The sequence below is a fragment of the Colias eurytheme genome, chromosome 8 (genome assembly GCF_061535395.1).
Source record: "Colias eurytheme isolate Ceu_HAF_F1 chromosome 8, ilColEury1 Martin Lab GWU primary, whole genome shotgun sequence".
Taxonomy (NCBI): Eukaryota; Metazoa; Arthropoda; class Insecta; order Lepidoptera; family Pieridae; genus Colias; species Colias eurytheme.
In genome coordinates, this window is record NC_142987.1 from 6,184,526 (window position 1) to 6,206,222 (window position 21,697).

Sequence of the window (21,697 nt, forward strand, 5' to 3'; positions counted from 1 at the left end):
AACACATTTCTCAGATGCAATGATTTATTTTTAATAACTATTAATAAAATACATTGAGTTTTACATTCCAATAACAATTATATTTAAAATATAATAAGATTAACATAAATCTTAACAATAAAATGTTAATTAGTACATTAATTTCTAATTTGACATGATTATTCTTTTTTTCTTATATGTATAATATAAGAAACGCCTCTATATATCACAGTGCTCTTAAATTTACCACATCCATACTTTTTGTAAATAGCTTCATCAATACAATACAATATAATAAATAGTGAAAATTTTCGATCTAAAATTTTGATATGTTTTTTTAGGAATACAATATTAGTGTAGCCACTTTGTGCTTGTTCCCCAATGAACCCCCAATAATATTAAATACATAAATAGTAAATACATAAATCTTTTAATATAAACTTTAAGCAAATCTTATTCCCTGGCAGGCATCACATACAACTTGTTTCTTGTTAGGAAATTCTTGGCGACGTTTGTCCAATTCTTCGTCGATCCATCGAACGAGGCAGTTTTTCAAGTACAAAATCGTATCTTGTCTCACGATGCCGTCTTGAAAGAACTCTTTGAGAACAATCATGATACCATTATCCGTTTCTCGGCAAGGGTCGCCCATGGGCCGTTCGTGCTTCAAGTAATTAAAGACAAATTTCACGATTTGCTGTATTAAATCTTCATCGGGGCTGAGGAGCTTTAATTTCGCGATATCCGCTGGAATTAATTGGGACACGAGATTTAAAGCGACGGTCATCAAAGCGTCGTACACGTCTCGACTGACATTTTCTAGAAGCGCCGATATATCCTCCGTTCCGGACGTACTTATACGCACTAAGTACGCACCTATGCGTAAAACCTCACCCGGGTTTATCCCCACCAATATTGAATCGCCTTCTTCCTCTTGAGTGTACGTTTGTACCGCTGTGGTAGTCGTCACTCTTGTGGAAACATTAGGCGAGTTTAGTTTCGCTGGCCCAAGGGTCGAGAACAACTGAGCCCGGCCTTCTTTGCCCAAACCATATAGCTGTGAGGGGTCAAATTTATGCGCCGCGTTCAAATTCACGCGGCCATCTGACGTCATGGAAATTCGCAATTTATGTTGGTTTATATCCTTGTTGATTCGGAGCACGTCCGAGAAGTACTGGTCCTTGTTCGCGATGTTCTTTATCCCGTTGATAACTTCAGCGTTACCTTGGATCGTGCCGGCCACGCGGCGCGACTCTGCGCTGATTTTGTCGAATATTTTCCTGTAATATTAGAGAATTTCGCTTAAAAATAAGGCTGACAAAGTTTAATTAAACTGTTGATCACTACATAGTATAAAACAAAGTCGCTTTCCCTGTCCCTATGTCCCTATGTCCCTTTGTACGCTTAAATCTTTGAAACTACGCAACGGATTTTGATGCGGTTTTTTTTAATAGATAGAGTGATTCAAGAGGAAGGTTTATATGTATAATAACATCCATTAAATAGTGGAGAAATACTGTTATTTTTGAGGTTTCTAATGTGATGTCGTAAAAAAATTACATTGTTTCCGCTTATATTGCAAACGCAGGCTGAACCCTACGAGTTTTATCAAAATAATGTACTAAGTATTATACATATTGAAAAGGTCTACAGAAAAGTCCGCGATGGTATATGTCTATCTCTTATGGATAACCCACAATAAATTTTTTTTGTCATTAACTTTTTACGACAAATAAAAGCTAATTTTCGAAGCGATTTTCACCAATACAGCATTAATCCTTAACCAATTAAATACCTTGAATACATTGTTCATTTAATATAGATCTAAGGTAAAAGCATCAGTAGATGACCACTTAAGGAGACAGAATATTCTTTTTAAATGTTAGACTTTAATTATCATATGAATTCAGTAAGTTTATTTTTTTGGAAACCCTGTGAAATGTGTTTTAACATATGAACAAGCATTTCACCACGTACAATGGTCGAATAAACTTAAAAAAAATAAAAAATGTTCTTATATTAGAAATTTAGTAGTTGACCATCTAAAAACTAGAAGATGACCATATTTTGCATCAGTAGATGACCACTCAGATGCTACAATTTTAATTGGGTTATTTGTTAAATAAGAAGCAATAAGATGAAAAGATAACGTTTTATTTGAAATATAATAATAATTAGGCCTTTTTAAGCCTATAATTTAAATAAAAACAAGATTCTAAAAGATCCGAAAGATGGTTATAAAACAAAAGGACACTGTCAAACACAAAGCGTAAACGTCAAACTTTTTGCCAAATTTATCATATCAAGGAATGTATCTCTGGAACATCATATACATTTCTCGTAGAACTGGTCTTCTTGGGAGCCTCTATGTGAGCAACTACTGCATCCCAGGGATAGTCGAGCACATCTTTATGCCATTTTTTGCCATTTTTTGCACCCAGTCGCATATTTTATGCTCCTCTTCTGGTGTAAGGATGGATGTCGGACCTATTTTTCGTTCCATCGGTGACTTCCCTTTTACTTTATTTGTAAGCGTTATTCTTGGTACACCGAACTTTTTTGCAGCCGTTCGTATTGGTGTTTTATGAAGACGAACATCGTTCACTGCTACAAGCATTGCAGTTTCAGTATAATTTAGGAATGCGCCCCTTTTCCCAGGCATCTACAAGATAAAAATTGGTTTTAGTAATAGATCATAGCCATAAATTCGTACCATAAACAAAACTAACTAACTAACTAAAGAAAATCAATCTATTGTTAAAGTAAATAAAAAAGTTTATTTTAATTAATTATTATATGCACTATATTTAAAAGATACAGAACATAATCAAAAGTTGACCACCATGGTCAATTACTAGAAAATCATAGTCAAACGGTAATTCGGTAATGGACCACCATGGTCAATTACTAGAAAATTGCAGTCAAACGGAATCAGTATTGGACCACCCCCACATCTCAATTTTGTCAACAAATCTTTAAATTTTAATTACACTGTCATTTAAATAAACCATAAACGAATAAAAAACGATAAACACTTACCGTCAACAAGGTGACAAAGTTCCTAGTATTCAGCTTCAAACTTTTTCAATCTCTACGAATATTATTACAAAAACGAATTTATTGATATAATGGTCCGTCACTCAACAAACAACTGACCACCATTTACTATATTTGACAGATATGGATGCGCAATTTACGCGCCTATTTGACCAGATAGCAGCACTAACTACTTATTAACGAATGAGTTTTTAAAATTGCCGCGAATTCTTATTATAACGGTTTATGTGCATTAGCGGTCAACTACAGGTACATGGTCAACTACTTTACCCTATATGGCACTTTACACCGTATGATTTAAGTGAATATTTTCGAAGATATTACAGATTAAAAAATTGCGGGACGTAGCGTTTGCGGCGGTACCGGCCGGCCGGGCCGCAATGTTTTTATATACAACGTTCACAGTTTTTCTGTAGTGTATTTAGTATCAGCATTGCACCCGTGCGAAGCCGGGGCGGGTCGCTAGTATACCTATATAACAATTTTGTAACTTTACAGTGTAGTTGATAGAAATTAATGTATTTTCCATTTTATAAAATCAAGTAACTATACAATATTCACACTTCATCCATAATCATGTAAATTTATAAAAATAAAAAAATAAATATAACTATCGATAAGTATTATATTACTTTCCTTTATTATGTTCATAACTAGTATATTTTATTAATTTTCTATCTTACCTATGTCTATTACTTCTAAGCGTAGTGCGATATTCATTGATCGTATTCGCTTGCGCGTCTTCGACGATATTTTGCGCAGTGCGGTTCGACACGGCCGCTTGAAAGAAAAACAGCAGTGATGTCGAGAATTGAAACAATTCCAGACTAGTTGGCTTTTCACCGTGCTTATGGTACTGTAACAATAAAATATTAAGATTATTATGAAGCTTTAGGGAAAAATCAGCTATATTAGATCCCTTGCCATATGCATAACATTGCATATACATTCAACAAAAAAAAAAGAAAAGTATTGCGATATTTTTTTTAGTTCCACTAAAAATAAAAATTCATACCCAATAGGAAGCCTCTTTAAAAGGATCTACGTATAATTATTATTTGATGAATAAAACACACACAGTCAATTCATAAAGAGTACAAACCTTAAGTATAATATGCACAAAATTGTTGAGCAAGCCCGCAGCACCCGTGACAATATTTGCATGTCGTAGTACTTCTACTGAAATTGTTAGGGCTTGACCAGCCTGGAAGGAAAATAAAAAAAAATCATAATACTTATATTCAAATTATCGAGCTTATGTTTCTATATGGATATAAGAAAGATTAAAGTGATAAATGAAATACTATGAATAAATATGAATGAATTTAAATACTCACAGAATTATCATGCTATAGTTAAAATTAAAATTAATATTGCAATTTGCTATTCCTGTCTTTTCTCGATAACTTGATTGTGGGTCATTTGTAACAGGATGGCGGTTCTATAGGGGTCTTAGTACGCAATGACAAAAAGAAAAAAGATGGTCAGAACGCTGATACCGGATACCTTAAGATACTATAATCAATACATATAATAAAATTCTAGAACAGTGGTGTCTGTACAATGAAAATATATAAAAAAAAATTAGCAGGGGTTATTACTAAATCGATCACAAACCCAAAACTATCGTTAAAATTTTTTTTGTCTGTTTGTCTGTTTGTCCGTTTGTCTGTTTGTCTGTATGTTTGAACACGCTAATCTCAGAAACGGCTTATCCGATTTAAATGCGGTTTTCACTTATATGTTGTGGTAATCTTCATTTAACATTTAGGGCCGATTTTTCAATGCCCAGATAAAAAGCTAGATAGACTTTATTCTTCAGTTAACAAAATGTTCAATTTTTCAATAGACGAATAGGACTTATCTATCGAATAACTACGTTATTTGAGGAATAAATCTATTTGCCGCTCCAACGGCCAGATAGCGCGCTATTCGACTGTTAGGCGTTTGAGTTGACAACTGACGCGTCAAATTTGAGATATTTTCGTATGTCATAACATAGAGCGTAGAATTATTAACAATTAAACCTCTTTCTACATAATTATTATCAATTAAAATCATATTGAAATTGATGTTTTTGATAGTACTGATGACCATGCCATTGAAAATTTGCCGAACGCTGCCTTTAAGTATGTCGTTTCCATCGTAAAATATATAAATTGAAACACAAATTTAACCAAACTCTTTACTCGAATCAAAACAACAATCAACAATCATAGAAGACAAGTGCACTCCTGACGTGAGTCATAATGACGGTTGTTGACAAATTGCAAGATTTGACTCTATCCCGCTCTAACCTGACTAATTTAATATGTTTGTTTCGCTACTCCGAGAGCAGTGCTGCCAATATGGAAATATTTGGTCAGATAGTTATTCATCAAATAAATCACGATTGAAAAATAGGCGAGCCGTAATGAGTTAGATAAATAATTGAATAAATCTATTCGAGGGGTAGTTATTAGACTGTTTATCTCGCGATTGAAAAATCGGCCCTTAGTGTTTATTTCATGTCAATCGGTTTATAAATAAAAAAGTTATGACCATTTAAGTATTTACGGCGAACATTTGCTACTATTATACAGTGTACGATAAAACGTAAGTTATCTTTTATAAGCTACAGTTATTTCTATAAAATGTCCAGGTGATCACATCGAAAGTCCCCAAGAGTGGGGTGGGGGTGGGGGGGTAAGCTGAGGTAGTAGGGGGGAGGGGTCAAATTAAAATTATGCTTATTTTTAGGTAAATTTTATACATAAAATGTCCTTTAAGTTATGTCGTATTATAATATTTTTAACCCCCGACGCAAAAAGATGGGTGATAAGTGTTTGACCGCTATGTGTGTCTGTGTGTGTACTGTGTATCTGTTTGTGCCACCGTAGCTCGCTAGCAGGTAATTAGATGCGGTTTTTTTGTTAGGCAGCATATTTTCCGACGCTGGTTCTTAGATAAACTGTATCAAAATAGGTTAATCCATTTATTATACCTAGGTATACATATAGAGGTAAAAGTAGGAATGAAAATAACTAAAGTTATCGAATATACTTTGATATATTAAATGAAAAGTAAACGACCTATCAGTAACAATAATATTACGATTATAAATTTCGTGGCCAGAAATAATTTAGTTTTAAAAAGCTAACCTAACCTAACCTAACCTAACCTAACCTATCCTTTTCCACCTTATAGAAATTTTTCCTGACGTATAGAAATTTTCCTGGCTTATATAAATTTTCCTGACGTATAGAAATTTTCCTGGCGTATGGAAATTTTCCAGACTTAGAAAAATTTTCCTAACCTAACCTAACCTAAACTATCCTTTTCCACCTTATAGAAATTTTTCCTGACGTATAGAAATTTTCCTGGCTTATACAAATTTTCCAGACGTATAGAAATTTTCCTGGCGTATGGAAATTTTCCGGACTTAGAAAAATTTTCCTAACCTAACCTATCCTTTTCCACCTTATAGAAATTTTTCCTGACGTATAGAAATTTTCCTGACTTATATAAATTTTCCTGACGTATAGAAATTTTCCTGACGTATAGAAATTTTCCTGGCGTATGGAAATTTTCCGGACTTAGAAAAATTTTCCTGACTTATACGAATTTTCCTCATCTGTTTAAATTTTCCCGACGTATAGAATTTTTCCTGGCGTATGGAAATTTTCCGGACTTATACGAATTTTCCTCAGATAAAATTCATTCATTTATTCCTACTTTTACCCCTATATCAAATAAATGGATGAACCGATTTTGATAAAATTTGACCATTTGTTTCTGACAGGTCGTCTATGCCTGGAAAATATCCGGAAAATGCGTGAAAATGTCCGAAAAAAGCGTGGGAAAATGCCCGGAAAACGAAAAATAGGTCGACTTAAGCTGTAACCCTGTATATAAAACCTGGGTAAAAGTGGGAATGAAAAAAACGAATGTTGTCGGTTATACCCAAGTGATATATAAAATGTAAATAGACGACCTGTCAGAAACAAATGGTCAAATTTTATCAAAATCGGTTCATCCATTTATTTGATATAGGGGTAAAAGTAGGAATAAATAAATAAATGAATTTTATCAAATATACTCAAGTGAAGTATCTAATGAAAGACATGACGTGTGACATGAAGTACAATAAGAAATATTTTATCGAAATTGGTTCATCCATTTATTGGATATAGGTATAAAAGTGGTAATAAAAAAATGAATTTTGTTAAATATACCCAAGTGGCTTATCAAATGAAAGGGCATGACATGACGTGAGAAGTATAATGAGGCATATTTAATCAAAATCGGTTCATCCATTTATTGGATTATAGCGGTAAAAGTGGGAATGAATAATCGAATGTGGTCAAACAATATACTCAAGCGGCATATCAATTGACGTGTGAATTACAATTAGTCATGTTTTATCAAAATCGGTTCATCTGTTTATTGCATATAATATTGGCACCTTAGGGTTGATATAGTGGGGATAAATAATCCAAATGGAGCACCAAACGTGATATGTCGTGTACATATAAGTACAATTAGACATGGTTTACATCAAAATCGGTTCTGCCATTTACTAGGGGTGAAAGGGAAAAGTTGAAAGTCTGTGAAAGTAGAAGGATATGGGAGCGGGAGGATAGCCACATCCTGGAGATTTTGAACTCTTCTGTAACAAAGTTTTATAGCTCAGTTTAGTTTTAATTTTACTAACAGTAACAGTTACTTTATGTTATTATTTATTTTATTTCTTAACTGTAAAATAATCTGTAAGTACTTATAATTTAGTTGTTTATGGTAGTACGTGTTTCAAGACGTGTTTACTCAATAATTGTGTGTTAAGTAGTAACTACTATGCAGTCACTATTCCACGCGGACGAAGTCGCGGGCACAGCTAGTGTAAAATATAACCGTATCTTAAGATAAAATATTATAGTATCTTCACCGTGTGTGACGCGCTAGTAGACTACAAGCCCGCATAGGACAAAAATATGGGTCAAATGAACCACCAGGGAACATATCTAGAACGATAGCAGAGCAAAAAATAATAAGATTCATCACTATGCCGTCACTTGTAAGCTGTCCAACTGAGTGCAGATGAGAATTGAAAAGTACAGGTAGACTCGGTAAATTTTGGTCATATATTTTTGTACGGCATTCTTAACCATCGATAGATCCATTAAAAATAATAAGAAACCGCTCAGTGCCGTACAAAAATGGTGGTCCACCAAGTCGGAATTTTTATTTAATTTCCGAGAGTTACCGGGGGTAAATTTGGTCATTTGACCATGTACGGCATCTGTGTCATACTATTGCTATACTGCTTTTAATCCATTATTCCGCAACGCCGTACAAAAATCATGGGGACAAGGGGAAAAAATCGAGAGTTGTAATCCCCTCTCTTTCCCCACTCCAGGGGGTCATTTGACACAACACGAAATAAATTTATTTTTAAAGTATTTTATGCATAGATAATATTTTTTCATGTGCCGTACATTTTCGTTGGTTCAAAGGGGAAAAATCTGAAAAAGAAAAAAATCCATATAACGAAATGTTTGCTTTATATTTTTATAATAAAATATAAATATACATTAATATTAAGAAGCTCGAGGTGGTTAATTATCACCTTGGAAATTGACAGTCAGGTGGAATGGACTCCGTTAAATTGATGAACTAATAAAAAAGCTATGAACGAAAAGATGTGAATTATATGCAATCAGTCCATGAATACAGGTAAAGTCACAAGCAAATGCTAGTAATATATACATATTCAAAATGTACAAGTAAAGCGCTTTCAAATGATACCAAACACTGCATATTTATCTTAACTTTTATTTTTTACTCTGTATGTTTTGTCCGCTAGAGGGCGCCACATTAGATTTTGTGAAACCCCATATAGCCTTTAATCTAATGATATGTCATTTGTCGAATTCTGATAAGTAGTTTAGAAGTTACGAGGGAATAGATGAACATACATACATGACCTGTAAACAACCATAACCCTCCTTTTGCTTTGCCGTAGTTGGGTAAAAATATGTTAATGCCGTACTGTATCAAATGGCCATAAAGCACCCTTAAAATTGTAGCTTTCGTCGTTTTCATCAGCCTAAAAGATGTGGTCTGCACAAAAATGTACGGCTTCGTTTTTTCCTAATTTATCTATGTTAATACTATTTAAAACAACGGATAAAGTGTAGAAAACTATTATATTTCATTAATCTACGATGTTTAAACTTTAACAAAATTTCTGGTTTTGCATTTCTCTATAACTTTTTTTAGAACGGTTTCTTTTGAACGGCAATACTATACAACAATTGAATTTTACAATATCATGTTAAAAAATAAGTTCCCGTACAGGGTCAAATGACCTTACAGCTCTTTATATTAAGAATTCGATGAAATTAAGATGATTATTGGTATACATTTAAAAGAACAATTATTTTTTGACGGCATTGCTTTTAATAGTACTTTTGAGTGCTAGATAATGTTTTGGAACCGAAGCCGTACTTAGTCAAATGACCCCCTGGAGTGGGGAAAGAGAGGGGATTGCAACTCTCGATTTTTTCCCCTTGTCCCCATGATTTTTGTACGGCGTTGCGGAATAATGGATTAAAAGCAGTATAGCAATAGTATGACACAGATGCCGTCCATGGTCAAATGACCAAATTTACCCCCGGTAACTCTCGGAAATTAAATAAAAATTCCGACTTGGTGGACCACCATTTTTGTACGGCACTGAGCGGTTTCTTATTATTTTTAATGGATCTATCGATGGTTAAGAATGCCGTACAAAAATATATGACCAAAATTTACCGAGTCTACCTGTACTTTTCAATTCTCATCTGCACTCAGTTGGACAGCTTACAAGTGACGGCATAGTGATGAATCTTATTATTTTTTGCTCTGCTATCGTTCTAGATATGTCCCCTGGTGGTTCATTTGACCCATATTTTTGCCCTATGCGGGCTTGTAGTCTATAGTCATTAACAAAAAATATTACAACATTCGATAATTTTAAATGACGTCGAATCTCGACTACGAAGCTACGTGCCCACTAAAACTGTAGATTGTGTTTATGATAAAATCCTATACTATTATAAAGGCGAAAGTTTGTATGTATGGGTGTTTGTTACTCTTTCACGCAAATACTACTGAACCGATTACAATGAAATTAAGCACACATATAGAGGGTAACTTGGATTAACACATAGGATAGGTTTTATCCCGGAAATCCCACGGGAACGGGTTTTTCTTTGAAAACGCGGGCGAAGCCGCGGGCGGAAAGCTAGTATAGCATATATCGGAGTTTCAACCCACATTACATATATTATAGTATACCAAAGAAAATAAGTAGGTATGTCATTTAGAAACTATATTCTTTGGCTATCTAACATGAAATCAAGCTCAAATGAAGAAGATTCCAACGGCACCTAATGCTTGTGTCTAAATTATATAAATAAAAATATAAAACTGAATTTCTACACTTTAAATTTTCACATTTATTCATTGACTATAAACAAATAGACAGTCCATCGTCATCCTAAATAAATACCTAAGCAGCGCGGCGTCGTATAGAAGAATAATTGAAATTAGCACCTTATTTGTATGTATATTTTCTTGTGTTCTATGAATAAACGTGTTATCTATCTATCTATCTATCTATCTATCTATCTATCTATCTATTTCGTGACAGTAATGTTCAAATTCTATTGTATGATGTATCGCTCATTTGAAACTTGTGGCTAATAACGGCGCGTAGTCACAGCTTTGCTTTGATAATAATTTCTTAATATGATTGTAAGTTTAGTTCTTTATTGTACAAAAATGCATCTTTCTTTTATATAGATGAGTATGTGAAACACGTAATATGAAATCTGTTAACATTTAAAAGTATGTCATTAATATAAAAAATTGGTTGTTTGTAAAGTAGGTTTACGATCGAGATGTTTACGTGATAACGTCTTATTGGTGGCAGCGCTCGAGATGAGACGGGAGATCGGTCCGTCTCTCTCTCGTTATACCTGTGATCGCGCTCGTGAGGTTTTGGTGTGACACAAGTTTCTGAACATGTCACCCGACTAAAACGATTTTAAAAACGTTATCACGTTAAAATGTAACTGATAATACCTTGGTCAAGTTAGTGCCTGCGGCCGCAGAACGAGCGAGCATAGTGCTAGCGGCCCCTGCTGATAATCCCACACTAGATGCAGCTATGTTCAGCCAAGAGCCACGAGCCTCGGCGTCTGTGGGGCTTATACTCTGTGGATAATGATTAATTATTATGAATTTATGTAATTTGGCAGTAAGAATAATAACAAAAAATTGGTTGTCTGTAAAGTCGGTTTACTGACGATAGTTGAACGTGACAACGTCCGATTGTGCTTCTTTGTCGCTCGTTTCGCGCTCTCGCTCGCACTTCAAGCCTTACATGGAACGTCTCAGAGCGAGGTAACGCCGCATGAGTCATGTTTTTTTGTGCGGCTGGCCGGCTTTATCGAATTATAAGACGTTGTCACGTCAAAAATAATTTAAATTAATTGAAAATGATTTAAATTTTTAGTTTGCTTTGCAACTGTAGGAGAGCAAATAATAATAATAGAAGATGTATGCTATGGTTAAAGAAAACAATAGTTTTTATTGTTACTGTGTTAATATTCATTTAGTTTTGTGGAGGAATGGGATTACATACTTCAGAAAAATAACCCTCTAATGTAAATCATGTTTCATAAACTACATAATCTTAATATATATAAATCTCGTGTCATAATGTTTGTCCTCAATGGACTCCTAAACCACTAAACCGATTATAATAAAATTCGCACACCATGTGCAGTTCGATCCAACTTGAGAGATAGGATAGTTTAAACATGTAGGTATCATGGGCGAAGCCGGGGCGGACCGCTAGTATTATTATATATTTACTAGTGGTCCGCCCCGGCTTCGCCCGTGGTACTTATTTCGCAATAAAAGGTAGCCTATGTTCTTTCTCAGGGTCTAAAGATTATCTGTGCCAAATTTCATCAAAATCAGTCCAGTAGTTTATGCGTGAAAACAATACATACATACATACAAACCTTTCCTCTTTATAATATTAGTATAGATATATTATGCGCTAATCACCTGTTCATGAACCCGCCTGTCATGTAGATGCAACGAAGATCGTACAAGCCCATACAGTCCCGTAGCCACAGTCGCTACAGTAGCACCAATAAGTACAACCGGCCCCACAGGCGTAAACGCAGCAACACCCAATACACCGACCGCGCCTAACGATGCTACGGTACTTGCGGTGTCCACTGTACTCAGTACTCGGGATTTGAGACCGAGCGACGGGGACGGTGTTACGGTTAATTTGACTGCGAAATGTTCACCCTGCAAGAAAAATATAGTAATGAAAATAATATATACTTTAAGGTTGTGAAGATGGTTTATTGCTTGTTTGTTGTGATATCTCAAAAATACACAACCAAATAGAAAAATAATTTTACCCAGACAAAGTTTTAATGGTGACCTTTAGATATTCTATTAGTCCATGCCTTTAGTCACATGAACAATAAAAGCAAGAAGAATAGTGTATGTTGTGCAGAATATCACACATATTATTTTTAATTAATGAATTTCAGTTCAGTAGTTTTTCAATTTATCTGTCACAAAAATCCCAACAGACCAAAACAAAAACATTAGTGATTAATATTATAATTCATAATACCTCAGTAATAACTCCTTCATATTCTCCATTTTCGGGAGCGATAATCACACATTTTGGTAAGGTGTTGTTGGTTAAGTATGATGTCCAGTCTTGGTACACTCTTGCATGGTCATCTATGTACACTCTACATGATTTTGCTAAAAAGTAATAATAATTTTAATAAAGATAATAAATATGTACTTATGTTGAAAAAATCATATTGTGAAACAATATATTAATTTATTAAAAATGGTGGTTTTGTATGACATAAAAAGTTTCCGAAGAATATCTCATAATTAATACCATCTGGCCATTAAAATCAACAATGTTTCACCATTCGATTACTAGTTCCATAGGTCACAAATCACAATGTATAAACAAGCAATTAACTCATTGTGTTACAAAAAACTGTTAATAAGTATGTATGAAATCTAGTGTCTTACCGCCAACAGTAGTGGGTATACATTTCCGAACTTTAAACACAGCTGTGAACTGCATATCAATATCCGTTTTTTTGTGAAGGTCCATCCAATAGTCTGATGGTGCTAACTGATAGAATTTCAGGGGCTTTGGTGTAGCGCATACAACCAGTAATATTGATAGGAAGATATCTTGGTCATTTTGAGAGTACTGGCCTGAAAATGAAAATATAGTAATTATCATTCTTCACAATCATGTTGATAAATTTCTAGGAATTATTTTATCATACAAACATATGTTTCATAACTAATATATTAAATTTTTTTAAAAGAACTTACCATTTACTCCTTTTTGTGTTCAATAAAATGTCTTAATTATTATTTATATTATAAAAATAATATTAATTTGAATATGTAAAACTTTATTACTGTCAACAACAATATTTAAAATAAAGAATTTCTATTTTATCACACTTACTCTGTTCACAAATTTTGTTATACACTTTAATAACATTTTCCTTCTGTCTGGATGTATAACCTTCTAAATTAGTGTTCTCATTGTCTGCTAATAAATCCCCTTCAGTACTTGGTGTGCCAAATAGCGCAAAAGCAATGTTCTGTTGCAAATGTTTACGGTTACTTATTTCATACCTGAAATACACATATTATATTATAAATTAAGACGTATATCCCAAATACAGTAGAACGCCGAATACCCAAATTAATTGAGACCGAGGTCGATTCAGATAATCGAAAATTCGGGTAACTAGACATAATGAAGTGTCGCAAATAAAATAAACTTTAACAAGGAAAAAAGTAGTGTCTTGCCTCTAGCTTTCAACAATTGCCGTTGAAATATGTCTGGACTCCAGTGAATTCCAACTTGTAACAAAAAAACAGAACAAAAATTTGTAATTTACTAGGTTATCATTTTTTATATTACGCTTAGGACCAATTCGGATAATTGGTGATTTGGATAATCGGCATTCTACTATATTATAAATTAATTTATTGCCTTACATTATTATTTACCATCAGTTAAGTAAACAAAGACTTGCCTTAGGAATGGTTTGGTTGAAGTGAAAATGAATACTTAGACATAAGGTTTCTTCTTAGAAATATGGCATTTATTATATTTATTCAAATGTTCTTACAGTATTATTTTTTCACCTTGATTTCATTATTACCTACATATAAGACATATGATGTGGACCTCCAAATATTCTGATTGCATTATTAATTTTATTATAATTCATACCTACTGAGTTATAATTTATTTATACAGTAACTCAACTATAACTAAAACCTTCAGTAAATTAAGTATTTAATTTATTTAACTTGAAATCATTTTAAGAATATGTCATTGGCTCAACTCATAAAAAATAGGATAGGGATTTTCCTATCATATAGAAACAATGGATGAGCTAACAACCAGTTTTTGATTGTGTAATGCATGTATTAGTCATATACTTTATTTACATGATGATTATAGAAAATGTAAACAGTCTAATGTTGAATGTTGTTTGATACTTTAAAAATAATAAAATATTAAAAAAAGCTTTCTAAACAACGTTTAGACTTATAGGATAATAAAATAATATAGATAGAATGCCTGTTTCATAAAAGTTGCGTTATTATTATTTCAAAATAACTTACTTGACCCAATCACAATCTGGTAGATTTTCAAAATATTCTTGTTGTATTTGCACTGGTGATAATTTTATCGATGTTAAATTTTCGTTTTCATCCGAGGGCATAAGCGAACTTTGATCATTACTCATTTTTATCACTTAATGTTAATTTCATCAGCTTATTAGAAAAAATTATAACGCAATAATTACTTTTCTACGCTATACTATAACATAAAGTATTAAACACTTCATTATATTTCAATAAACACATTAAAAGCCTAGTGAAAATAAATATATTTGGAATATTTTTTAATAAAATAAATTTGTAACAGCTTGCTGATTTTCAGAATTTTGCGCCTTTTGACAGTTTGTCGCATGGATGAGTATTCACTGTGTGGGTTGCCAATAATCAAAACTTATAATTCCCTATTGAACGTTATTAGAAAATAAAAAATATAGTTAGTAGGTACAATGTGAACCGTATTTTCCATATTCATAATGTATCGATTTTAATATCTAAACTACTTTTTTTGTTCAGTAACGATTAAATGAACATAAAAACATATATGTATTACAATAGCAGAAGTTTACGTATAATATTCGTTCGTCATTCCATTTTTTTAGCAGGGTTTGATAATTTTATATTGTGAAATGCTATTGTTTGGTTTTCTTTCACTTCTTATTTTCATATTTTTGTTATATTTTGCACACAATTTTGCCCTTAGACGTATTTGGCTTAAACTGGCAACATAGAAGTAAGGAGTATTATTACTTTTATGTATTTCCCCTTTCAACGGGAATAGTCAAAAGACATATTACCGTAGTACTATCATATTATATTCTGTGATTTTACCATAGAATCAATACTATACAATAATATACAATACTTTACAATAATCAATTGTAAAGCTGAAGAGTTTGTTTGTTTGTTTGAACGCGCTAATCTCGGGAACTACTGCTCCGATTTGAAAAATTCTTTCGGTGTTAGATAGCCCATTTATCGAGGAAGACTATCCTTACTAATATTATAAATGCGAAAGTAACTCTGTCTGTCTGTCTGTTACTCAATCACGCCTAAACTACTGAACCAATTTGCATGAAATTTGGTATGGAGATATTTTGATACCCGAGAAAGGACATAGGCTACCTTTTATTGCGAAATATGTACCACGGGCGAAGCCGGGGCGGACCACTAGTAGGCTATATAATATATAGCCATCTCGCTAAGACCAACAGGAGCGGACTGCGGAGCACTCCGGGTAAAACCGCGGAGCACAGCATAATATTATAATAATAAATAAATAATAAAAATAAAGCTCTTTATTTACTTAAGTAGTTAGTTGAAATTTTTTCCAGAAGTTTTGAAAATGGGTGATTTCATAGATTTACTAGCGGTCCGCCCCGGCTTCGCCCGTGGTAGTTGGTACATATGAAAAATAGATGTTGGCCGATTCTCAGACTTACCCGATATGCACAGAAAATTTCACCCGTTTCGGAGGAGTATGCAGACTAACATTGTGACACGAGAATTTTATATATAAGATAAAGACGTGTTATTTTCTATTTAAATTCTTTACTAATTCGTATAGATGACACTCACGCAGCCTCATAATGAAAAAAATGGCAGAAGTATAAGTAGTTAAGTAGGTACCCTTTACCTACGACTTTTCTGAGTAAATCAACAAAATATAAAATATCCGCTTGATAAATTTTGCTCAGCGATGCTATAATTGTACTGTTCCAAATAGTTTAATTTACAGATCAGACAATTTTTTGTTGTGAGTTCAACATCTCAATAATCTGAACAAAACAGTTCATTGTTAACGCATAATACCTCTATATTTTTTTATTTCCTGGCTTAATAATATTAGTGTAACTAATAAAAATATTAAACATATCGAAAATTATATTAGTTCAAGGTGGTTTAGCATGATCATTGATCCATAAATAAAATATATTATTTTAAATTTTAATTAGGCTCTAGGTTCTGTGAGCACAAGCATTGCAGATAATCCACTAAGGAAACGACGGCAAAATAAAGCTGTTGCGAAAACTTTCACAATTATTAGGTACATCGTCAAGGCGCTTCGTTTATTGTTTTAAGAATTACACGTCAGTATAATTAAGGCTGCAGTCTAGCAAAATTGCGTTTTCAACAAGTTATTTGACAATTTTTTCCCGGCTAATGAAATGATAAACTGAATTTTTTTTTCTTGTTTATCAATTAGTGTTATATACGCAATGCGCGTGAATTTTTTCACATTTATAAAGTTACTTTATGTTACCTTAATCAGGCCTTCAAGATAAGTCTCTTTCCCCCAAAATCATTTCGAGCTAAGTTTGTGCACTCACTACGTTGCAACCGATTACAATTTACATAATCTGATCAGCGCATTATTATCCTTATATAGTCGTTATTAAAAACTGCTGAATACAATTGCCGAAAAACTTATGATTTTCTTAATAAGAGCGTTATAAATTCATTAAATTTCCCATTTTTTGCCTTACAAAATCGATTGATAAATAATGCTAAAAGTTATTTTTTCCATTAATTTATTCGAGTTGGTTGAAGATCAATGAGTATTAATCCTTTAAAAAATTTTTTTTTTAATTTTGATAATTCTTTAAATATTAAAAAAATATTTAAAATAATAAGGAAAAATCCTAGCGAATTTCTTTAGTCGCGCTCCTTGGGCCGGAGCGTTCTGACGTGTGCTCTACGCTCGATTTTCCTTCATACCGAAGTGAAAGTTGCTCTACTTCATTAAATTTAATATTTTTGTTAATTGATTATTTTTATCTTAGTTTTGTGCAAATATTCGTATTTTTAAACATTTGATTTCGATATGGAAAATAAACGAAAAAAATACGCGTGTAACTAGTAACTACTAGAAAAAAAATTATCTTCGAACATAAAGTTAATGAAACCAAATAGATTGCAAAGGTGATTGGCAACAATTTCTTTATTTTACGGGGTGTCAGTAAAGGGATGTATATTTCTTTAAAACTAAAGTAAGCTCATAAATTTTCTTATAATATAATTTTTTTGAAGTTCCAAAAATGTTTATTTTTCGTTTGAGAAATACGAAATATAATATAAACTTGTATTGAGAACTTGAACTTCCCAAGTTCATCCGGGGAAATCCCCATACGGGGAAAATGATTTGTTTACTCCAAAATTGATCCGAGGTGTTTTAATTTTTTCTTCTAGTCATTTTCAACGTAGCGGCATGTTGTTTGATTATTAATTTTGTAACTTAAATACAGGATGTTGGTTTTATATTCTGATCTTACAGACGCGCTGACAAATTTAGTCCACCATTTCTAGTTTAGTCTAACTACAAAACTACCAAAAAACTCTAAGTACCAATATTAAAACGAATGGATTATCATCACATCATCAAAATTCAGTGGGGTTGAGAACTAAACAAACAGAAGTAACAGAGACGCGAAGAATAAAAAAAGAGGACGAAAACGATAATTCGTTGATGCTTTCCTATTTCGACGTATTGTTAGGGTACATCACCAATCTGCAAAAAACAAAACTGATGATTCCCAATTGCTCATTAAAAATGAAAAACAAATCATCGACAACAGTGGTGAAAATTTGCTGATCACAATGAAACATCCTTCAGTGGTAGCAGATTTACTCATTTAAAATGTATCGGTGAACAGCGTAAAGGAGAGGAGGACAGGAAAACATTATGAATGTGGATGGTGGATTGTATACAGGGTGTAATCGATAAGTATGTGCAGGCGATTATGACGTTATTATTGCAGGTATCAAAAAACTTAAAACTGATATCGAAATTACTTTACCTAATGAGCAAAATGACAATAATAACTTTTTAAAAGTATAACGAGAAATATCTAAAAAATTTACTTTATACACTCCCATATCAAAAAGGGAAAATGGGACTAGTAGAAGTTAAATGTCTAATTCCGGCAAAAGACATGAATGCGGAAGATGCGGTTAAAAATAAAAAAATTAATACTTGAAATACAATGCAAAAAATAACACTTTTGAAATACAAATAAGCAGACTTCTGCTTCTGCAACAGAAGCAGAAGTCTGCTTATTTGCTGTTTGGACTGGAGTGAATCATTCGTTAAAAATAGAATATATAAAAAATTATGTAACGTTTAGGCAAAATAAAATGATGGACCATTATCAAGATTTTACATAAATTGCCTACTGTCAGAATTGATTGATTCGAGACTTCAGCATTCGATGCCCATCAAGGACCCATCCATCATTCAAGCGATTGAAAAAAAAGAGATAAATCCAGTGCAACCGATAAAGCATCAGAATGCTAGCAAAAGATTTATTAGGTTTATCAATATAAATCTATATATTACACATAATATAATAAATCTGTAGAAGACGCGAAGACTGACATCCGCGCGGACGGAGTCGCGGGCGGAAGCTAGTCAGAAATAAATATCTTTTGTTTTCATTTGCGTATTTTTCTATTTTATAATTTTTTAACACAAACATTACATTTTTTTTATTATATACAAAATTTGTTTATCCGTTTTATTAGTTAAACTGAACAACTTTCACTAAGAAACTTAGGTCGAAAAAAATGTATAGAGTTATGCAATTATGCATTTTGTATGGAAAGCTTATTTTTTTTATATTTCGTCCAAATTTCTTTGTAAAAGTTGATCAGTTATATAAACATGAAGTTGAAGATATCAATAGAAAGTATTCGCAAATTTTGTGTACAGATAAAAAAAAATCACCCGGTGTAATTTTCACGAAAATTGTTTCAAATTGTCATTTTTGGTACTTATTACGAATATTAAATTATACGAATGATTTAATTTTTAAAAATTAAGTGGAGTAACTTTCCCTTAGTACATTTGTATTATTTACATATAGGATGACAGGATGCATTTGTTTGCACTACTAGACCAAGCCCTTAAACGGCTTTTATTTTATTTGTTGTATATACCTACTTACTTAGCTAATTTAACACGCTACAACAATGTAGATAATAATATTGTGATTCCAACACAATACTTATATAATAATATACAAAATACTAAAAGAAGACTAAAAGTCATTGTTTGTTCTTTTTGACCCTATAAATGTATATTCCTAATGGCTAACTCATAACTTTCTTTACTGATTTGTTGTTTGTGTTTTAATATTTTCACCGCGCCAACATGCAAAAAGCTGAATTTAGGGGCTAGCATAAATATGCAACATAATAATAGGTAGGTATGTAATATCGATACGTAACAGGCCCTTAATAGGCAATGGAGGCTTTAGGCGTTGGCGACGTCCTCGCTTATAGAGAGGTCATGCAAAAATGTATTACAAATTATTAAATGATTTTTAAATTTGTAAAATTATTTGGAAAAATCAAAATAGTACATAGAAAGAATTATTGATTGTGAGTTGCACGAGGCATCGTCAGGATTCAAACCCTCGTTCTTCCCTATAATGAAGCGATTTTATAGATCGCTTGGCCTGATCCAATCGCCATGTTCGAGTTTAGACGTATTCGATTCACCATTTGACTCTAAACAAGGCAATATAGGAAATTTTATTGCATTGTATTATTTGGCATCACCTTCTTGGACGCCTCTATGTAGGAAAATAATGTCAAGGTTACTAAAATTGTGCAACATAAAATACAATATGCTAACTTGACCGTAACATTAATTTTGTGAGCTGCCTCGCTGCGCGTTTGTTTGAAAGTTGCGGTTATTTTAATGTGTGTATGTGTGTTTTTTTTAACGAGGGGCAGAGTGAATGTGTCAAATTTGTAAAAGATACCTCTACGTTTAATCTCTTTACTTTAAAGTAATTTAGTAAATTATAATAGAGCTACGGAAACAATCATAATATAAAGCAACTTAACGTGATGCTTTATATGATTGTTTCCGTAGGTAATTGGGGCATTTTAACGCATTCCACATAAACCTTCGTCAAAGTTATGAAATCTGGTAAGCTACCTACCTACATAGAAAATTACCTACTCTTGGAAATTAGTTTGGCAAGGCTGCCATCTTGAGGGCCGATTTTTCAATGCTTGGATAAAACTTATTCGTCGAATAATGTATTCTACGTTTAACGTAACGTACTTAACATAAAGTACCCGTCACGAGAAGCTATAAATTATGTAAACAAACATCTTTTACTAAGTAAACATTTTATACTGCGAGATAATAATAAATTGACCATATTCAATCGACATGAAATATAGACGGGTTATATGAAAGTAACAACCTATTTAATTTAGTCGGATCATATTTTAACGACGCAAAGCGCTATCGTTTGTGTTTCTTGGTACCGGAACGCGTCCGTCGCAGGGATTGTGAACTATCGGGACGCCATTTTGAAATAAACGCATCATTTGAGTTGTTTCATTGCTTTGCATATATCGCGGATCTGGTTGTTATTGTTAATTTTGTTATTGTTTCGTTATCACTTTTTTATTGTTGTTACTTTAATTGTTGCGTTAATTTTATTTGTTATTACGTATAATGGAGCCAGTAGCCAGTACATCTAAGGAAATAAATTCGCCACGAAAAAAACGTCAAAAGGTGCGTAATACAATTTATCTAAAATATATAATAAGTAAAAAGAAAGAGTTGTTTGTTCAAACGCGCTAATCTTTGGAAACTTAAGGTTAATATTAGAAGTAGGTTTTAAATTGTGAAGTAATTGGTTAGGTTAATTGGTATACCTGGAGATATAGCTTGAGCTTCGTGTGACAAGTGACTACCGGTGATTTTTACAGGTGACGAGCTTTACGGTTAATGAGAAAAATATGGTGATCAACGTATATAAGTACGTGAAAGAAAATTGGCCATCGAATGAATATCCCTACAAAACCGAAATAAATAAAAAAACAGCATCGATTTTGGGAATTGGCATAGCATCTGTGTATAATATATTAAAAGAATATAAATCAGAAGAGGGAATAAAAT

The 21,697-nt window shown here is 32.8% G+C and overlaps 1 protein-coding gene and 1 long non-coding RNA gene across 2 annotated transcripts; both read right to left on the bottom strand.

Moving 5' to 3' along the window:
* Positions 1 to 137: 137 nt before the first annotated feature.
* On the bottom strand, positions 138 to 15,137 carry LOC149906548 (uncharacterized). The gene is made up of 9 exons (XM_090104676.1): positions 14,779 to 15,137; positions 13,601 to 13,773; positions 13,147 to 13,338; positions 12,725 to 12,861; positions 12,136 to 12,387; positions 11,143 to 11,274; positions 4,139 to 4,240; positions 3,720 to 3,892; positions 138 to 1,259 (listed from the first exon to the last, which is right to left on the bottom strand). Exons 1-9 carry the CDS (start codon positions 14,901 to 14,903, stop codon positions 422 to 424), a joined length of 2,124 nt encoding a protein of 707 aa, XP_089960802.1. The 5' UTR covers positions 14,904 to 15,137; the 3' UTR covers positions 138 to 421.
* On the bottom strand, positions 2,116 to 3,115 carry LOC149906549 (uncharacterized). Its single transcript, XR_016457041.1, has 2 exons — positions 3,019 to 3,115; positions 2,116 to 2,641 (listed from the first exon to the last, which is right to left on the bottom strand). It is a non-coding gene; the product is annotated as an uncharacterized LOC149906549 (long non-coding RNA).
* Positions 15,138 to 21,697: the final 6,560 nt, after the last annotated feature.